Source organism: Heterocephalus glaber, unplaced genomic scaffold (genome assembly GCF_053883595.1).
Source record: "Heterocephalus glaber isolate CG9 unplaced genomic scaffold, H.glaber_assembly_v1.0 deba00001442, whole genome shotgun sequence".
Lineage (NCBI taxonomy): Eukaryota > Metazoa > Chordata > Mammalia > Rodentia > Bathyergidae > Heterocephalus > Heterocephalus glaber.
In genome coordinates, this window is record NW_028258296.1 from 48,284,611 (window position 1) to 48,303,882 (window position 19,272).

Consider the following 19,272-nt stretch of genomic DNA (forward strand, 5'->3'; position numbering starts at 1 on the left):
TTTCAATCCCCAGTACTAAAGAAGAAAAATACTTGGAATTTACAATGTAACATATGCAAATACATGGGTTCTTTTCAAAAGTCTAGATAGCATCTTTGACCAATTTAGTAATAGATTGTAGGGACATTACAGTAATTTAAAGCTTAAATGATAACAGAATACTTATTTTATTTTTGCAGTACTGGTAATCAAACCCAGGACATTGCGCATGGGAGGCAAGTGCTGTACCACTTTGCCTCATTCCCAGCATGATTACTAATATTTTACATTTATAAAGCACTTATAAATTTAATAATGGTAGTAATTGGATAGAAAACCCTGGTTATAATAGTCTTTGATAATTCAGCACATAATATCATTTATCTACATTTTTATCCACCATTTACTTATTGCAAAATTGAATTTCAGTTTCACAAAACTCAGCACTATTACTTGCATATTACTGCATTAAGTCCAGTTATACCTCTATGTAGGCTCAGAAAGTTCTGTATTACTAACCAATTATGTGAGAAGAGATTAGAAAAAATAAAGTAATAATCTTGGAAAACTAAATAGTTGAACAGTTACTTTTATTTCTTTTTCCCTCAAATTCACACCCCCTACCTCCCACAAAGGAGGAAGCTAAGGAAAATTTTCACAAATAAGAAAGGCTATTGTGGCCGTGCTTTCAGAACATTTGCAGGTTGATGACATTGGTTTTTATCATTTCAGCAAAATATGCCTTTTCTTTGATGGTAGTATATTTTCAAGGTATCTTACACTTCATAACTTTAGGGGCTTAAATTAAGAAATGAAAAGTTTGAAAAACAGAAGAACAACAAATATCAAAAGATATTCCTAAACCTTTTATTTCAACACCTTACCTAGTAACTACTCAATTGTTACCTAAATCAGAATTTACAAAAACCTATACCAGAACTGGAAACATAATAGCATAGTAGGAGAAGAGAAAAGAAAATGTAAAAAAAAGTAATAAACTAATAAATTTAATTAACAGAGGAGATTTTTAAAAACTGGAAGAAGTATCCACAGCCTAGCCCATGTATATTTTACCCCTTTGAATAACGGACAAGCTAGAGGGTAAGATGTTTCATGTTAAGTAGGTGCATGTGATCATCAAAATTGCCTCATCAGTACAGATATTTTGACTGTAACCCAGGTGGACTGGGATTATAAGTAAGGACATGTTACATGACTACTTGAAATATCTACGATATAAGGAATATGTCTTGTATTTAGTCTCCACTACTCAATTCTCAATAGAAAAAATATGAGCTATCTTCTTTTTGGGGGGTGGGGAGAGGATGTGAGTTAATTCAGGAATCATGAACCACAAGTTTTTCTTTCAAATTTAAATACATTTTGAGTAATGTATCCTTACATTAATTAATATTGCTTTCTTTATAAAAAGGAGCAATGAAAAAGTAAATTCTGCCTTTTCAGTAAGTAAACTGTTCAAATCTAGGCATATTTGAGAAGTAACATGGAGGCAGCTGTCTAATTTTCAGATCATTGTGAAGTTATGTAGACTATAAGTTAGATAAGCAGCATCACTGGTTTAGTGAAAAAGAAACAGAAAATATGACCAGTATGTCCAAGGCAAAGTTAATGCAGAATTTTACATAAATGGTTTTAACTAAATGATTCCATACAAATCATAATTCTAAGTAATATTTTAAACCATAGCATTAATAAAATCCAAATAAAAATTTATGGCTAAAGAAACAAATACAGAAATTCTAGTTAGAGATTTTCTCAAACTGATATAGGCACAGATATGGCAGAGATTTCTACTTCTCCACCAAAATCTCTCTCTGCTTTTTCACAGAAATAAAAATTGTATCTGGGGCCGGGGATTTAGCTCAGAGGCACTGCACCTTCCTCTCAAGCACAAGGTCCTGAGTGCGATCCCTAATACAAAAAAAAATTGTATCTGGGCAATTGTATATGAGATGTGATCAAGTAGTACAGTGAATGCTTAATTATTAAATTATTACGGTAAAAGACACATTACCATGAATCTCCTTCAAAATACTCCAGGGGTCTTCCAGATCCTTTCAGATGTCTGCTTTTTGGTTAATAATTTTAGTAGTAATAGCCTACATTAATTGCCAGACTTAGAAATTATACTATATATGATACTATTTTAAGTACTATCACAAGTACAAGTCACATAGAAAAATACAATGCTTAAGATAATACAAAATTACCGTCTAGTTTATAGCTTATACTTAGGGTCAAAAGGCTAAGCAATTCCTTTATTTTTTTATAGCAATTCCTTTAAACTGTCAAAATTGTGCTCCATCTCCTACTGTCTAATGAGTTATATAAGATTAGATAGCATCTGCTGTTGTTTTAATGACACTTGTATGCGTTTTTGTAACTAGCTATAGATATGACAGGGACTATCAGAACATCTCAAGTTCTTCATTTCGCTAGTCATGTTTATTTACTACATACTAGAATAATAATTTGGTTATCTATATTTCTTTTCCACATATGCTAGACAGTTCAGCACTATTTGAGATGTTAAGATGCAGCTGAGGAATGAGGGTGCTGCTCAATGGTACAGTGGCTGCCTAGCATGAATGAGGCCCTGGGTTTAATTTTTAGCAGTGCCAAAAAAAAAAAAAAGTAGCTGAGGTTAAAATTAAAAAGATAAATTGCATGGGAAAGGATATAAATATAAGCACCTATACTGTAAAATATATTTTCTAAAAATCTCTGCTATAAAATAATGCACATACCAAAATTTGGAAATGACCTGGAATTATTTGATTGAATAGATTCTGCAGGCTTAGTTGGTGAGGGAGAATTACAGATACCTATAATCAAGAGAAAAAAAAAAGAGAGAAAAACACAAGGAGAAGAATGAAGACAGACTTATATTACTGTTTATGAAATTGCATAATTGCTGAGATTAAACATTTCCTACAGAGCAATTAGTGTTTCCAAATAAATATATCAGTATCAAATGTTGATACTTCTTACAAATGGTTGAGACTATAATCTTCTCATTGTGTGTTTGTTTTGTTTTGTTAAATGGTTTTTTTCTTTACAATCAGATGATATAGTAAATCCTAACACTAAAGAAAACTGCTAAAGGAATGAGATCCATTTTATTATGAGTCAACTTTTTGGGGGAGTCACAATTTATCTTTGGACTTTGTCTTTTACTCTAACCACTCTTAGTATACTTCTAAATCTTCACCTTATTTGTTTATCTATGGTGAGTCTGTGATTTTTTTACTTGCAGCATCCTCTACTAGAATCTCTCTCCACTTTCCAGCCTACTTTTTTCCCATTATAGATGATTCTAATTTAGTTTCCCAAAAGCATTGTTATGGTACTTTGTTTTGCTATTTTTGTTACTTACATGTAGGCTTAAAAATATATTTGTCTTCCCAATGCCTTAATATACACAGATATTAGTTTTTTCCTAGTTTTTTTCCCTGCCTGGTTTTTAAAACAATCCAATAAAAACTGGTCCACACCTTGCACATGCACCATCTTGCAATGAAAAAAGATAATTTCAGTTTGGATAAACTTTCTAACAGGCCGGGGATTTAGCTCAGTGGTTCCGGCACCTGCCTTGCAAGTGCAAGGTCCCAACTTCAATCCCCGGTACCAAAAAAAAAAAACAAAAAACTTTCTAACAAACAGCATACAAATGGGGAAAAGTTATTAAATATTCTCATTTTGGTTTTCAACATTTCAGAATGCAATATGAGAACTGCATATATGTGTTTGGATATACACACCTAAATATTAGGATTCTAGAAACACCCTCCCTTTTGGGATGTACTTGAGTATGAATCACTAAAACATAGTAGATTCAATCATATCCAATTATATATATATTGATTGATACCTTGTGACAAGCACTGGGCTAGGCACTGAGGACAGACATGAATACAAAGTAGATGAAGGTGAGGAAGTTCAGGAGCTATCGATCTCTATACTGCACGTGGACTGAGAGTTTGCTTTTTGCAAAGGAACCAGAGATCCTACACATGTATATTGTAGGAAACTTTTATTTTACATTTTGACACGCTTTAGATATTTTCTAAAAGAAACACTGGGTATGAAAATCATAAGACATATACAAAAGGCTGCTAGAACTTGTGGTATGAATTTAGCAATGCTATAGGATTAATGCCCTAATGAACTGTAAAAAAAAAAAAATCAACTGTCTTAGTTATTTTTCTTGTTGCTGAGACAAAGTACCTAACACCCAAAGTTGAAGGAGGAAAGGTTTATTTTGGCTCACAGTTTGTAGAGGTTTCAGAACATAATCATCTGGATCCAAAGCAGGGTGCATGGCAGACAGGTATCTCAGAGGAGACACAGTCCATGGCAGGCAGAGGTAGCAAAGCAATCACGAGACAAAACAAGCCTCTTTCTATCCCTTATATTGTATCCAGGATACTGGAATTAGGGCAGTCCCAAAACAATCAGTAGACTGATTTAGTAATCACCCACACTTAATCCTAGCACCCTTACTCCTAGCATTCCACCATGAATCTATCACACACTCTAGATTCAGCCACCCCTGAAAAGGCCCCACCTACAACCATATGAGCCTTTGTGGGGGACATCTAAACACAAGCCATAACATCAGCTATTTTCCCATATACTCAAAATGAATCACTGCGAATGAATTTTTAAAATTCATATACAATTCCATCAAGAAATATAAAATACAGTTGCATTTAATAAAATATATGTAAGACCTGCATATAAAACATAAAACATGGTTGTCATTTTATTTTCACAAGTTGAAACACTGTCTTTGTGTGTGTATGTGTGTGTTTGATGTATAATAGTTACATTTTTTTGTTTTGGGGAATTGCTACATGTATATATTAATAATTTTTAATCCCTTTATTCCTTTTCCCTACACTCCTCTTCCCCCATCCCCTTCTGCATTTCCAACAAGTCTGCTTCTTTGTTTTCTACCATTTCTCCTTTATATTACTATTTTATTTGTTTTAGATTTTTCCTATAAGAGAAACCATGCAACATTTTTCAATGTCTAACTTATTTCACTTAACATTATGGTGTCAAGTTCCATCTATTTTCCTAAAAACAATATGATTTCATTATTTATGACTGAATAGTATTCCATTGTATGTATATATATATATATACACACATATATATACACCATATTTTCTTTATCCATTCATAAATGGATAATGAGCATCTAAGCTATTTCTGGAGCTTGACTAGTGAGAATTGTGCTGCTATAAACATGGGTATCCAAATATCACTATAATATGATGTTTTTAATTCTTTGGGCAGTATACCCAGGAGAGGTCTAGCTAAGTCAAATAGAATTTCTATTTTTAATTTTTTGAGGACTCTCCATACTGATTTTCATAACAGTTATATTAGTTTACATTCCCACTAACAGTGTATGAAGGAATCTTCTTTCCCCACCTTACCAACATTTGTTGTTGGTGCATGTGTGCATGTGTGTGTGTGTGTGTGTGTGTGTGTGTGTGTGTGTATGTGTGATTGCCATTCTGACTGAGGGAAGATAGACTCAGAGTAGTTTTGATTTGTACTTCTTTGAGAAATATCTATTTAATTCATTTGCCCATTTATTGATTGGGTAGTTCATTTGTGTGGGGGGGTAATTTTAAGAGTACTTTATGTAGTCTAGATATTAGCCCTTATCAGAAGAGTAGCTGGCAAAGAATTTCTCCCATTCTTAGGGTGTCACTTCACTCCATTGGTTGTTTCCTTTGTTGTACAGAAACTTTTTAGTTTGGTGTAATCCCATTTGTTAATTCTATTCAGGAAGTCCTTACCTATGCCTATGGTTTCAAGTGTTTCCCCTAAGTTATCTTCCATCAGTTTCAATATTTCTGTTTGTATATCTAAGTCTTTGATCCATTTTGATTTGATATCAATATAGTGTGAGAGATATGGACCTAGTTTCAATCTTCTGTATGTGTATAAACAATTTTCCCAGTACCATTTGTTAAAGAAGCTATCTTTTCTCCAAATGTCTTTGGCCTCTTTATAAAAAAATCAAATGTCTGAAGGTGAATGTGTTTGTTTCTCTGTTTTATGTTCTATTCCATTGGTCTACATGTCTGTTTTTGTGCCAGCATCATGCTGGTTTTGTTATTACAACTTTATAGTGTCACTTAAAATCTGGAATTATGATGCCTTCCCCTTTGCTCTTTTTGCTTAGGGTCACTTTGACTATTCTGATTCTCTTCTGGTTCCATATAAATTTTAGGATTTTTTTTCCTACTTCAGTGAAGAATACTATTGGTGCTTTAATAGAGATTGCATTAAAGCTGTAGATCATTTTGGTAATATAAACATTTTAATGATGTTAACTCTGCCCATCCAGGAACAGAAAATGTCTTTCCATTTTCTTGCATCCTCTTCCATCTCTTTCTTCAGAGTTCTGTAGTTTTCATTATAGAAATCCTTTACCACCCTGCTTAGGTTGATTCCTATATATCTCATTTTATTGACACTATTGTGAATGGCATTGTTTTTCCTAATTTCTTTCTTGATGGGTTCCTTATTGGTGTACAGGAACACTATTGATTTTTTCTTTGTTTGTTTGTTTTGAGACAGAGTCTCACTATATCTTCAGGCTGGCCTTGAACTCACTAGGTAGCCTGAGCTGACCTTGAACTCACAGTGATCCTGCTGGCTTTAACATCTCAAGTGCTGGGATTACAGGTGTGTGCCACCACATCCAGCTAACACTGTTGATTTTTTTTTTTCTGGTACCGGGATTGAACTCAGGACCTTGCGCTTGCGAGGCAGGCACCATGGCACTGAGCTAAATCCCCAACCTGTGATTTTTGTGTATTAATATTGGATCCTGCCACTTTGCTGAATTTGTTTATCAGCGCTAAGAGTCTTCTGGAGGAATATTTTTGGGGGAAGTCTTCTATATAGAAGATCATATCATCTGCAAATAGGGATAATTTGACTTCTTTTCCTATATATATCCCTTTTATTTCTTTGTCTTTCTGATTCATCTGGATAATGTTTCAAGTACTGTATTGAACAGGAGTGAGTAAAGTGGAGATTCTTGTCTCATTATTGATTTTAGAGGGAAAGCTTTCAGCTTTTCCCCATTCAGTATGATGTTGGCTGTGTCATACATGGCTTTTATCAGTTTAAGGTAATGTCCTTCTATGCCTATTTTCATCAGGGTTTTTTTGGTTTTGGTTTTGGTTTTTTTGGTACCGAGGATCGAATTCAGGACCTTGCGCTTGTGAGGCAGGTGCTGGAACCACTGAGCTAAATCCTCAACCCCTTCAGGGTTTTTTTTTTTATCATGAAGAAATATTGGATTTTTTCAAAGGCTTTCTCTGCATCTATTGAGATGATTATGTGATTTTTATACTTCATTCAATTTATGTGGTATGTTATACTTATTGATTTATGTATGATGAAACATCTTTACATCCCTGGGATGAAGCCACTTGTTCATGGTATATCATCTTTTTAATAATTTGCAGAATTTTGTATGCAAGTATCTTATTGAGGATTTTTAAAACTATGTTTATCAGGAATATTGGCTTATAGTTTATATATTTTTTTGAGTCCTTATTCAGTTTTGCTATTACAGCTGGCTTCATGAAATGAGTTTGGAAACATTCTTTCTCTTTCAATTACACGGAAAAGTTTGAGGAATATTGGCATCAGTTCTTCTTTAAAGTTCTGGTAAAATTCAATAGTGAATGCATCAGACCCTGAGATTTTCTTAGTTGTAGAATTTTTATTACTGCATCAGTTTCATTCCTTGTCATTGGTCTGCTCAGAGTTTTTATTTTTTTGGTACCGAGGATCAAACTCGGGTCCTTGTGCTTGCGAGGCAGGCGGCAGAACCACTGAGCTAAATCCCCAGCCCCTTTTCAGAGTTTTTAAATCTTCTTAGATCAATTTTGGTAAATCATATGTGTCTAGGAATTTATCCACTTTTTCTAGATTATCCAATTTATTGGAATGTAAGTTTTCAAAACAGTTTCTAATATTCCTCTAGATTTCTATGGTATCTATTGTAATTTCACCTTTTTCATTTCCAACTGTATTGATGTGGATCTTCTTTCTCTTTTTCTTTTTGTAAGTTTGGCTGAAAATTTACCAATCTTATTTATCTTATCAAAGAAACAACTCTTGGATTCATTGATTCACTGTATTTTTTTTTTAGTTTCAAGTTCCACTGATTTCTTCTCAATTTCTTTCCTCCTACAAATTTTCAATTTGAATTGCTCTTGTTTTTCTAGGGCCTTGAGGATGAATCCATAGGTTATTTAGGATTGCTCTGTCTTTCTAATGTAGGCACTCACACCTACAAAGTTCCCTCTCAGAACTGCTTTCATTATGTCCGACAGATTCTGATATGTTGTATTACCATTGTCATTTGATTCTAGGAAATTTTGAATTTCTTCTCTGATTTCTTATGTGACCTATTGTTCATCAAGAGTGTATTATTTGATCTCCATGCATTTGTGTAGTTTCTGAGATTTGTTTGCTGTTGATTTCTATTTTCATTCCACTTTGATCTCATAGGATGCAATAGATTATTTCAATTCTTTTGTATTTATTGAGACATGCTTTGGAGAAAGCTTCATGGACTCTTGAGGAGAATGTGTATTCTGCTATTCTTAGATGAAACACTCTGTGAATAAAAGTTAAATCCATTTGTTCTGTGGTATAGTTTAACCCTGATATTTCTTTGTTGATTTTTTTGTCTAGTCGACCCATGTATTTGTGAGAGATGGGTACTGAAGTCCTCTGCTATGATTGTATTGGTGTCTATCTGTCCTTTTATGTCAGGCAGTTCCCTTTTATGAAATTGGATGTGCTGATGTTCAGTGCATATATATTTATAATATTCTTGGTAAATTGTTTCCTTTACCAATATACAGTGACCTTCTTTTTCTCTTTTGACCAGTGCTGTTCTTCTTTGCTTCCCATCCCCGGCTGCTTGGAATAGCGTTTTGATCCTTTCACTTTTCATCTGTGTTTCTCTTTATGAATGAAGTGTGTCTCTTGCAGGAAACATATAGTTAAGTTTTTTGATCCAATCTTCCAGTCTGCGGCTTGTCTTTCGATTGGAGAGTTAAGACTATTTACATTGAGTGTTGTTATTGAAAGGTATAATCCAGTTTCCTATCATTATGTTACTTTTCAAGTGCTTGATTCCTTTGTTTTCCTTTTGTTTAACTACTCTTCCACTGAGATTTACTCTCTCTTTTGGGCTCTTGGGTGTTGTTGTCAAACTTGTCTCTGTTTAGAATTCCCTTAATTATTTTCCAAAGCACTGATTTGGTGGTCATGAATTTCTTTAGTTTATCTTTATCATGGTAGGACTTTTTTCTCTATCAATTTTGAAGGATAATTTTACAGAATGTAGTAATCTGAGTGGGTGATTATTTTCTTTTAGGGCTGGAAAATCTTCATTCCAAACTCTCCTGGCCTTTAAGGTTTGTGTTGAGAAGTCTGCTGTTATTCTGGTGAGTTTGCTTTTATAGGTAATTTGGCACTTTTTCTAACAACTTTTAATATTCACTCATTGCTCTGAGTTTCTGAGATTTTAACTATGATGTGTCATGGAGGAATTTTTTTTTTTTTTTGGTTGTGTCTATTTGGGTTGCTAAGTGCCTCCTTTACCTGGGTATCTATCTCATTCCTTAGATTTCGGATATTTCCTGCCATAATTTTGGTGAATAAAATTTTTATACCATTAATCTTTGCCTCTACTCCTTTTGTAAGTCCAGTGATCCTTGAGTTTCTTTTAGATCCATCTAGATTCTAGAAGCTCTTGGATCATCTTTTGGTTGTCTCTTCATCATTACTGAGTAAATGTCCTGTATCAACTTGCCCTCAAGTCCTAATATTCTATCTTCTGATTGATCTTGTCTACTACCAAAACTTTATATTGTGTTTTGCATTTCCAAGATTTCTGCTTGATTTCTTTTCGTTACCTCTTATTCTTTACTGAAGTGGTCTTTTATATCCTGCATTGTCTTCTTTAATTCATTCATTGTATTTTCTTTGACCTCTTCAATGATTGTAACTATTAGTTTTTTCAGTTCTTTGTCTGGAAGTTCATCCCCTTCAGTGTACTAAATTGTCTCTAGCACTGCAATATGAGGTGAGATCAAGCTTGGGATTTAGCTCAGTTCCACCGCCTGCCTTGCAAGTGCAACATCCCGAGTTCATTCCCCAGGACAAAATAAATAAATAAATATGAGATGAGATCAGCTTTTGGGGAATTATTAATTGGGTATCTTATTGCCTTGTTTTCTTGTGGTAGTGTGTATTTGTGTTAAAGACTGTAGGTCAGTTGGGACAGAAAGCTCTACCTCTATACCAGAGATGTCTTTTTCTTTTTTTTTTTTTTTTTTTGAGACAGGGTCGCGCTTTGTAGTTCAGGTTGGCCCTGCACTCACTATGTAGCCCAGGCTGGCCTCAAACTCACAGTGATCCTCCTGCCTCAGCCTCCTGAGTGCTGGGATTATAGCCATGTGCCACTATGCCCAGCTAGAGATGTCTTTAGTAAGTGGATTTCTCCCTGTTATTCAGTGTACATGCTCCTATTCAACCAATTCAGAATACTAAATAGAATGCAGTCTCTTTCACTGCATTATGAGAAGAGAACATTCCTGGTAATACTAACATCCAAAGAGCCAATCATATATCAACACATAATATAAAACTTATTTTAAAAGTTTCAGTAACTGAGGAAAATGAAGGAGTAGTAATGATGAAGAATAGACTGAGAATTAGGAAGAAAAAAGAAAAAATAGGTTTGATATTATTTTCTGCCCAGAAAGAAGGCGAAAGAGAGAGGTTTAGGAGGCTGTGAGGTCAGAAAGAAAGAAGAAAGAAAAAAATAAACGTGGGAAGTGTGAGAGGCTTTATGGAGACTGGTGTGGAGCCCAATTAATGGACTAGCTATAATCCAACATCGGAAGATTCAAGAAGCACTGCTTGGTGAGGGAGAACCTGATAGGTCAATCTAAATCACTACAGAAACTAAAACAATAATTAATATGCATACACTGCTGTCTATACTCACAGGCCCCCAGGCATTCCCTGTGGGAGTGAGGGGGCCTGAGATTCCACACAGGCACTGAGTCTGCTGTTCACACCATCTCCAGGGAGTCAGAAGAGTGGCCCCCAGCTCTGTCAGCTCAGATGGGAAGCGTATCTCTTCTGCTGTTATGCAAGGGTCTTTTCTGCTGAGTGCCTGTGTCTTTGTGATGTACCCTGGATTATGGGTATGTCTCCATGTGAGTGTCCTTATTTTTTTCTGGCTGCTAGGTGTTCCTCCTAGCCCTGCTAGTGAGTGCCTTAGAGTGACCTGTGAGTGCTGTTTCCTCTTGAACCACTGTGATGGAATTTCAGAAGACTATCTTTCTTAAGGTGCTCATTCTTTCCAAGTTGACCTGTAGTCCCAGCTACTTGGGAGGCTGAGGCAGGAGAATTCCTGGAGCCCAGGAGTTTGAGGCCAGACAGGGCAACATAGCAAGATCCTGTCTAGAGTGGTACAGCACCGCAGGTAAAGGAAACTGGGATACAATAGTTCACACTGTTTGGGCAAGCCCTGTGTTAGACATGTTGCATTTTTGGCAACATGCATTTTCTCTTCTGATGATGATGGAACTGGAATTTTCCTTTCAGTCTTTCCCCAGTTTTCAATTTCCACACTTCTGGTAGAACTGATTCTACCTTTAGATCAATGAAATGACTGACAATTAGGGAATATTTTCATTGTTTCATCTCTGGGCCATTGGTGTGGTCATACCTGGTGTGTCTGACCTTGCTCCTGATAAGTCAGTTTCCCATGGTAACAATTGTTAAATTTAGGTATGACACCATTCTACCTAATCAAAACGTTGGATACATCGGTAAGAACTGGTTCAGAATGGGCAAATGAGTTGAGCCCAGAGAATCACCAATGAGCACTAGTCCTCAAGCTGGTTGCTTGATCAATCAGGATAAAGCTTGCCTATGAGTAAGCTGATGCAGAATGAAGCAAAGCTGAGGTAAAGAATGAGAGATTAAGTCCTGATTGTATCATTGGAACCCTTCTTTACAAGCCAATAAATTCCTGTTTCCTACTTCATTCAGTTTAAGTGGGTTCTCTGTCACTTGCATCTGAAAGATTTCTGAGTAATGTTTCCCACTTAGAGTTGGCGTGGAGCATCCCAGTTTACAGCTTCCACTTTTGTCACCTATAATCCATTCTCCATACAGCAGCCAGAATGATCTTTTTTTAAAATCGAGTATGTAACATCTCTGCCTAAAACTCTTTTAGGGCTTCCCATTCCACTTAGGCTAAACTCTACTTAATAAGATCCATAAGAACCTATTTCTCCCCCATCTTTCCAGCCTCAGCTTTCTTATCTTTCTTCTTTACTTACTCCTGTGAAGCTATGACTTACTTTGATTACTACAACATACAAAACTTAAACACTTCAAAGATTTTGTAGGGGCTGGGGATTTAGTTCAGTGGCACCGCACCTGCCTCTCAAGTACAAGGTCCTGAGTTTGATCCCCAGTACCATTAAAAAAAAAAGATTTTGAATGTGCTGTTTCCATATCTGGACTGAACTTCTCCTCATTCCTTGCCTTGTGGCTTCTCCCTGCTGTCTCACTTGCTTAGAACGGGTCTCCTATGCCACCCATTCTAAAGAGGACTACCTTTGTTATTCTCTCATAGTTGCTTTTTTGTTTTCCTTCATAGCATTTATCACAGTGGGGTTTCATGTATGTGTTTACTTGTTTAAAGTTTAAACTTGCCAAAGATTAAAACTAGACCTATATCTCTCACCATGCACTCAACTAAAATCAAAATGGATTAAAGATCTAAATATTAAAACAGAAATACTGAACCAGCTGGAACAGAGGCTAGGTAGAACTCTTGAAGGCATTGCTGTAGGAAAAGATTTTATGAACAAAACCTCAGTTGCCCATGAACTAGCACAAACAATCAACAAGTAGGATCTCTTATTAAAAGCTTCTGCACAGCAAGAGAAACCACCAGCAGTGTGAAGAGACAACCCACAATGTGGGAAAAAATTTTCACCTGCTGTGTCTCAGACAAAGGTCTACTATCTAGAATCTATAAAGAAATTAAAAGAATCAGACTTTCCAAATTTAAAGACCCAATCTGAAAATGGGCATCTGAAATGAACAGACATTTCTCACACAAAGAAATAGAAATAGCAAATAAATATATGAAAACATGTTTAACATCACAGGTCATTCAAGAGATGCAAATGAAAAGAACACTGAGATTCCACCTCACCCCAGAAAGAATGGCTGCTATCATGAAATCAACCAGTAACAAATGCTGGCGGGGCTGTGGGGAAAGAGGAACCCTGCTCCACTGCTGGTGGGAGTGTAGACTGGTGCAACCACTGTGGAAATCAGTATGGAGATACCTCAAAGAACTAGGACTGGAAGTCCCGTTTGACCCAGCTATTCCCCTGCTGGGGATCTTCCCCAAAGAATTAAAAGAATCGTACCACAGTGATATATGTGCACCCATGTTCATAGCAGCACAGTTTGTAATAGTTAAAACTTGGAAACAGCCCAATTGCCCATCAACTGGAGACTGGATAAAGAAAATGTGGGTTGTTTTTTTTTTATAAAACACAGTACTACTCAGCCATAAAAAATGAGAATTTAGAGACATTTATATCTAAATGGATGCACACTGAGGCGATACTCAAGTGAAGTAAGTAGGACACGTGTAAATACTGAATAGTTTCTCTAGTGTGAGAAACTGAAAGTGTAAATAAGAACTAAAAGGTATAATAGACAATGTGAAATAGGAAGAAAAGGACCAAAGGGGAAGGGGAAGTGGGAGAGGTAGGGAAAAGGAAAGAAGGGAATGGAATTAATATGAGAAAATGAAAAAAAGGAAACAAAGTCTCTGTAAATAGGGAGGGATGGAGGGGTTGAAGGGAGGGCAGGGGAAGGGGGAAAAATAAGAACCAAGAGAGATTATGTAAAGGCACAAATTTCAATTAAAAAAAGAACAAAATGAGTGATATAAAAAAACAAAAATAAAGTTTAAATTTACTTTGTTTTGTTTTGGTTTTTTGGTACCGGGGATCGAACTCAGGTCCTTGTGCTTGCAAGGCAGGCGACAGAACCACTGGGCTAAATCCCCGGCCCTGTTTTGTTTTGTTTTTTGAGACAAGGTTTCATTATGTTCAGGCTGGCCTTGAATTCACTATGTAGCCCAAGCTACCCTTGAACTTGTGGCAACTCTCCTGCCTCAGCCTCCCAAGTGCTGGGATTACAGGTGTGCACCACCACTCCTGGCCTAAATTTACTTTTTAAATGTCTGGATCCATCACTAGACTTAAGTTCCACAAAAGTCAGATCTGATATCAAGTCTGTTTACCATAATATACTGAGTACTTTGTACAATGCTTGGTACATAGTAAGTACTCAACAGATATTCATTGAATAAACGAATGAATGATGGTAGGCTTGGATGCTAGCTTAAAATAACAGATGAAAATGATTATTTCATTAAAAAGTTTAACTACAGACCAGTAAGAGATCCAGACTACAGGGAAATCATAACAGAATATGGATTCATGAATAGTCAGCAAGTGGCAGAGGACACATATGGTAGATCAATCTAAAGCTTCAGGATCAATTTGGAGAACTATTGTTCTTTCCTTAAGAAGAAAAGATCATAGGGACTGGGGATTTAGCTCAGTGGTTCTGCCGCTTGCCTCGAAAGCGCAAGGACCGGAGTTCGATCCCCGGTACCAAAAAAAGAAAAAGAAAAGAAAAAAAAAGAACAAAAGATCATAGAAGCAGGATAGCTGAAAAATGGAAATGCAACCCAGCCTAGATCCAGGAAATCATCTAGCTCTTACTTAGAAATAAGACTATGATTCAGAGTCCCATCATATCAGAAGCTGAGCTAACACAAATCTACTTGAAGTTTATATTTCTTGTTTGATATCCTGAGTCAGCCCTGGGATAGCAGATAGAGAAAGAAAATTGAGTGTTTTATAAGCTGAGTTGATCAAATCAATCTTTGGCAGACTGTTCAAGTCACTTCTTTGCTTTTAAAGGTTATTTAATTTTACCTGTTTCCTACCATAATTTCCTTTTGAATTGTTTGTTTTCATTTGACTGTCTTTAAGAAAAAGAGTATATTTTCCAACCATACTTTAGCCATCGTGAGAAATCAATTCGTCTCAAAGGTCAAGTCTGATGACAGTGATAACAAACTATCAAGAATGTGGAGGGGCTGAGGATTTAGCTCAGTGGCACCGTGCCTGCCTCACAAGCGCAAGGTCCTGAGTTCGATCCCCAGAACCAAAAAAAAAAAAATGTGGAGTTTATAGATAGGGAAAGAGTACAAACCTAGAAGAATAAAGTAACACTTCTATCAACCTTCTTATTTAGACTATAAATTTTCACTGTGCTCTTTTGTCTCTCTAACATCAGTACAGTATCAACTAACTGTTTAGTTCTCCGTGATTAACCAAATGGTCAAATTTGTAAGAGGCTTATGTTTTCTACACTTTGCATTTGTAAATAAGGATTTCTAAGATAATTCCCCAAAGTTTCAAGAGTCTATGAGTTTTATTTTCATAACAATATAGCAAAAATAGTAAGCAACAGACTTTTACTGCTAATAATGCTTGAAAATGGAAATGTGTCAATGCTTTGCTTATTTCATTAAATCAACACATTTGTTTCACAATATGCTTTACTATGACTATTTTGAAAAAAAGTACTTTTGAGGTTAGACTGTTGGAAAATTTAAATAGCATACTTGTATGACAGCATCTTAAGGCGGGTAGAATATACCAAACATTGTGCTAATTATTTTCTGTCTATAAACAGAGAAACGTTCATCCTTGTAGTTCCAGGTCAATACTAGTACTGCAGAACCCGGCACAGGGTAATTGTTCTGATCCATGGGCCCCTATGGAGTATCTGTTTAGGAATGATAATTATTAATATTTTCACAGGCCGACTGACTGTATAAGGAAAAATTATGTGTGTATATATATATATATATTTTAAAATAAGCACAAAGAAACTTACTCTTCTTCATGTTTCGCAAAATTTTCAAACTCTACAAAAATGAAGTAAAGGATAAAATTAGTTTTTTCTCTAAAATTCAAAATACTTTAATTAAATAGAAATAAGTCAAAAGAATTGATTTCCTTAAAAATAACCATGAAAACACACAATTATTTTTCCATCTTGCCATTTTTAATTCAGTACAAAATCTCCACTTGATTTTAATCTTACTATGTTTCCCACCTATGTAAGTATCACACTACATATTTCAAATAATGCTACCAGAGTGTCAGGAGTGAAAATGAAGTTCCTACTTCTCTCCTTTATTAGGAACATTCCAGAACCCACAATGGCTTCTGAACATAGTTGTGATACATAATTATTCCCATTCCAGCCAGGAAATTTTGCCAGTCATAATCTACTCAATTTTCTGTTAGCCCCACTTCTTCACACCTTTCAGCAATCCCATGTCCTCAGCCTTCTTTATGGTGGCAGCTCTTCCTTCCTTACCTTTTCCAGTGACCTACTCAAATTTCTTTTTCACTTCACATTTCCTCAGCATGTGTGTTTTTAATCTATTTCATGGTTACTTTATTCTTCTTGATAATTTTTATATGGGCCTCATATATGTGCTCTGTTCCAAAAGATTAATGATATACTCTTTTTCAAGAACAGGTAGATACCTTTTATGACATACCTATTTTCCTAACACCTAACAGAAATATGATATTCTGCATAATATTTAAGAAATTCTTTTCTGTAAAATTTTTAGATTTCTAGAAAATTTTTATTTACAATCCAAAAATATTAGTAAAAATATTCTCATCAGAATTGGGATGTAGTGGTGCATGCCTGTAGTCCTAGCTACTCAGGAGGCTGAGGCAAGAGGATAGTAAGTTTAAAGTCAAAATAGGGCAAAATAGCAGTATCCTGACACACACACACACACACACAGTGCTCCCATCCTGTTCAGTTTATAACCTTCCCATATATGTATCTTAGTTTCTTATGTATCCTTCCAGAATTATTTATGAATATGTAAGTAAATACACATATAGAATACATTTCCCCATTGAGTTTTCATTCTTTTTAGCTGCATAGTATTCCATTATATGTACTCATATGCTATAATTTATTTAATCAGTTCCTCTAATGATTAACATTCATGTTGTTTCCTCATCATCTGCTCTTATAAATAATGCTGCAAATGGGCTGGGGATTTAGCTCAGTGGTTCCACCGCCTGCGTTGTAAGCACAAGGTTCTGAGTTCGATCCCTGGTACCAAAAAAAAAAAAAAAATGCTGCAAAAGGGCCGGGGATTTAACTCAGTGCTTCCACCGCCTGCTTCACAAGTGTAAGGTCCTGAGTTTGATCCCAAGTACAAAAAAAAAAAAAAATGCTGCAATGAATACCTGATATACATGTACATGTGTGTGTACAGGATATATATAAAATAAATTCCTAGAAGTGAAATTGTTAGGTCAAAGGACATATGAATTTTTTTTCATTTGTAATTTTGATATTGCTAAATTGCCCTCCATAAAAGTTGTACCACTTAAGTAAGAAAAGAAAAAAAAAATAGAAGTTGTACTGTACCACTTAACATTCCCAACAAAGTAGGCACATGCAGGCTAGACATGGTAGTGCAGCCCTCTAATCCCAGTCCTCTGGGAGGTTTAGTGACTGTGTTAGTTACTTTTCTCTTGTTGTTAAAACAAAATACCTGACACCCAAAGTTAAAGGGGAAAGGATTTATTTAGCCACAGTTTGTAGAGGTTCAGTCCATAACCAGCTGGCTCCAAGGCAGGATGGCACATGGCAGAGGGGCGTCACAGAGAAGAAACAGTTCATGGTGCCTACATGGTAGCAAAAGCAACAAGGGAAGGGACAAACCTCTTTCTGTCCCTTATATTGTATCCAGGCTATCGGGATAAGGGTGGTGCCAGGCCAATCAGTGCACTGATTTAGTAATCATACACCCTTAATCTCAACATCACACTCCAGATTCAGCCACCTCTGAAGCCCCATCTAAGCCTGCATGAGGCTTTGGGAGGACATCTAGACACAAACTGTAACAGTGACTTAAAAAGACCCTGTCTCAAAATAAAAAGTAAAAAAAGGGCTGGGGATGCAGCTCAATGCAAAGGCGGTGGGTTCAGTCCTCAGTGACTCCCCCACATACACACACACACACACACACACACACACACACACACACACACAGCATGTGCTTATCTCCCCGTAGCCATAACAGAGAGTGTTGTCAAACTTTTGATATTTGCCATTCTGACAAATGAAAAACGATATGTCACCGTGGTTTTATTTTGTGTTTCTCTTATTATGAATGAGGTTGAGCATATCATATGTTTAAAGGTCAGGCCATGCTCATTTATTTTCTTTGAACTACCTGCACATGTATTTTTTGCTCATTTTTATTCCAGGGATATTATTGTTATGAATTTCTAGCAGTTTTTTTTATATATTAGACAAGTACCCTTGAGGCTATGATAGCAATTGCAGATATTTTTCTCCACTTTATTCTTTGTCTTTTTTTTTTTCAGAAGACTATTCTATTTAAACCTGAATTCTGAAACACACACACACACACACACACACACACACACACACACGCTCCCACCCAACATTTTTTTTTCCAGTGTTAGGGATTGAACCCAGGGCCTTTGTACTGAGCAAGTTTTAAATTTTGAGACAGTGTCACTAAACTGCTAAGTTTCTCAAACTGGGCTTGAACTCATGATCCTTCTGCCTCAGCCTCCCAGAGTGCTGGAATTACTGGCATGCACCACTATGCTTGGCTATTTTTGTTTTGAAGGTGATTGTTTTTTTCACTATGCAGAAATTTTGTTTCCTTTAGTTGAATTAATGTCTTTTTTCTTACAGTTTCTGAATTGTTAGTCATAGCTGTAAAGGTCATACATATTTTAGGGTTATAAAGGAATCTTTCCAAGATATTTTAGTACTTCTATAGGTTGTGTGTGTGTGGCGGGGGGGGGGGGGGCTGTGGGGTTTTTGTTTGTTTGTTTTTTGGGTTTTTTTTGTACCGGGGATCAACTCAGGACCTTGTGCTTGAACAGCAGGTGGGAGCACCATTGAGCTAAATCCCAGGCCAAGTGTGTATGTGGTTTTTTTGTTTTTGTTTTTCGGTACCGGGGATCGAACTCCAGACCTTGTGCTTGCACGGCAGGC

At 36.0% G+C, this 19,272-nt stretch overlaps 1 protein-coding gene and 1 long non-coding RNA gene across 8 annotated transcripts in view; one reads left to right on the forward strand and one right to left on the reverse strand.

The window, feature by feature from the left end:
- LOC110350983 (uncharacterized) overlaps positions 1-19,272 on the forward strand; it is a 29,531-nt gene that overhangs the window by 4,034 nt on the left and 6,225 nt on the right. The window contains exon 2 of one of the 3 annotated variants that reach the window (XR_015451841.1): positions 9,434-9,503. The exons of the other annotated variants lie outside the window; for them this stretch is intronic. This is a non-coding gene — a long non-coding RNA (uncharacterized LOC110350983). The remainder of the gene's footprint in view (positions 1-9,433; positions 9,504-19,272) is intronic. 3 annotated transcript variants of the gene reach the window in all.
- Ptpn22 (protein tyrosine phosphatase non-receptor type 22) overlaps positions 1-19,272 on the reverse strand; it is a 73,570-nt gene that overhangs the window by 2,369 nt on the left and 51,929 nt on the right. For 4 of the 5 annotated variants that reach the window (XM_004853760.3, XM_087212705.1, XM_087212707.1 and 1 more), the window contains 2 exons: positions 16,087-16,117; positions 2,748-2,825 (listed from right to left, as the gene is read on the reverse strand). In XM_004853760.3, coding sequence (XP_004853817.3) covers positions 2,748-2,825; positions 16,087-16,117 — 109 coding nt within the window. The remainder of the gene's footprint in view (positions 1-2,747; positions 2,826-16,086; positions 16,118-19,272) is intronic. The other variant, XM_087212706.1, reaches the window with a different exon arrangement.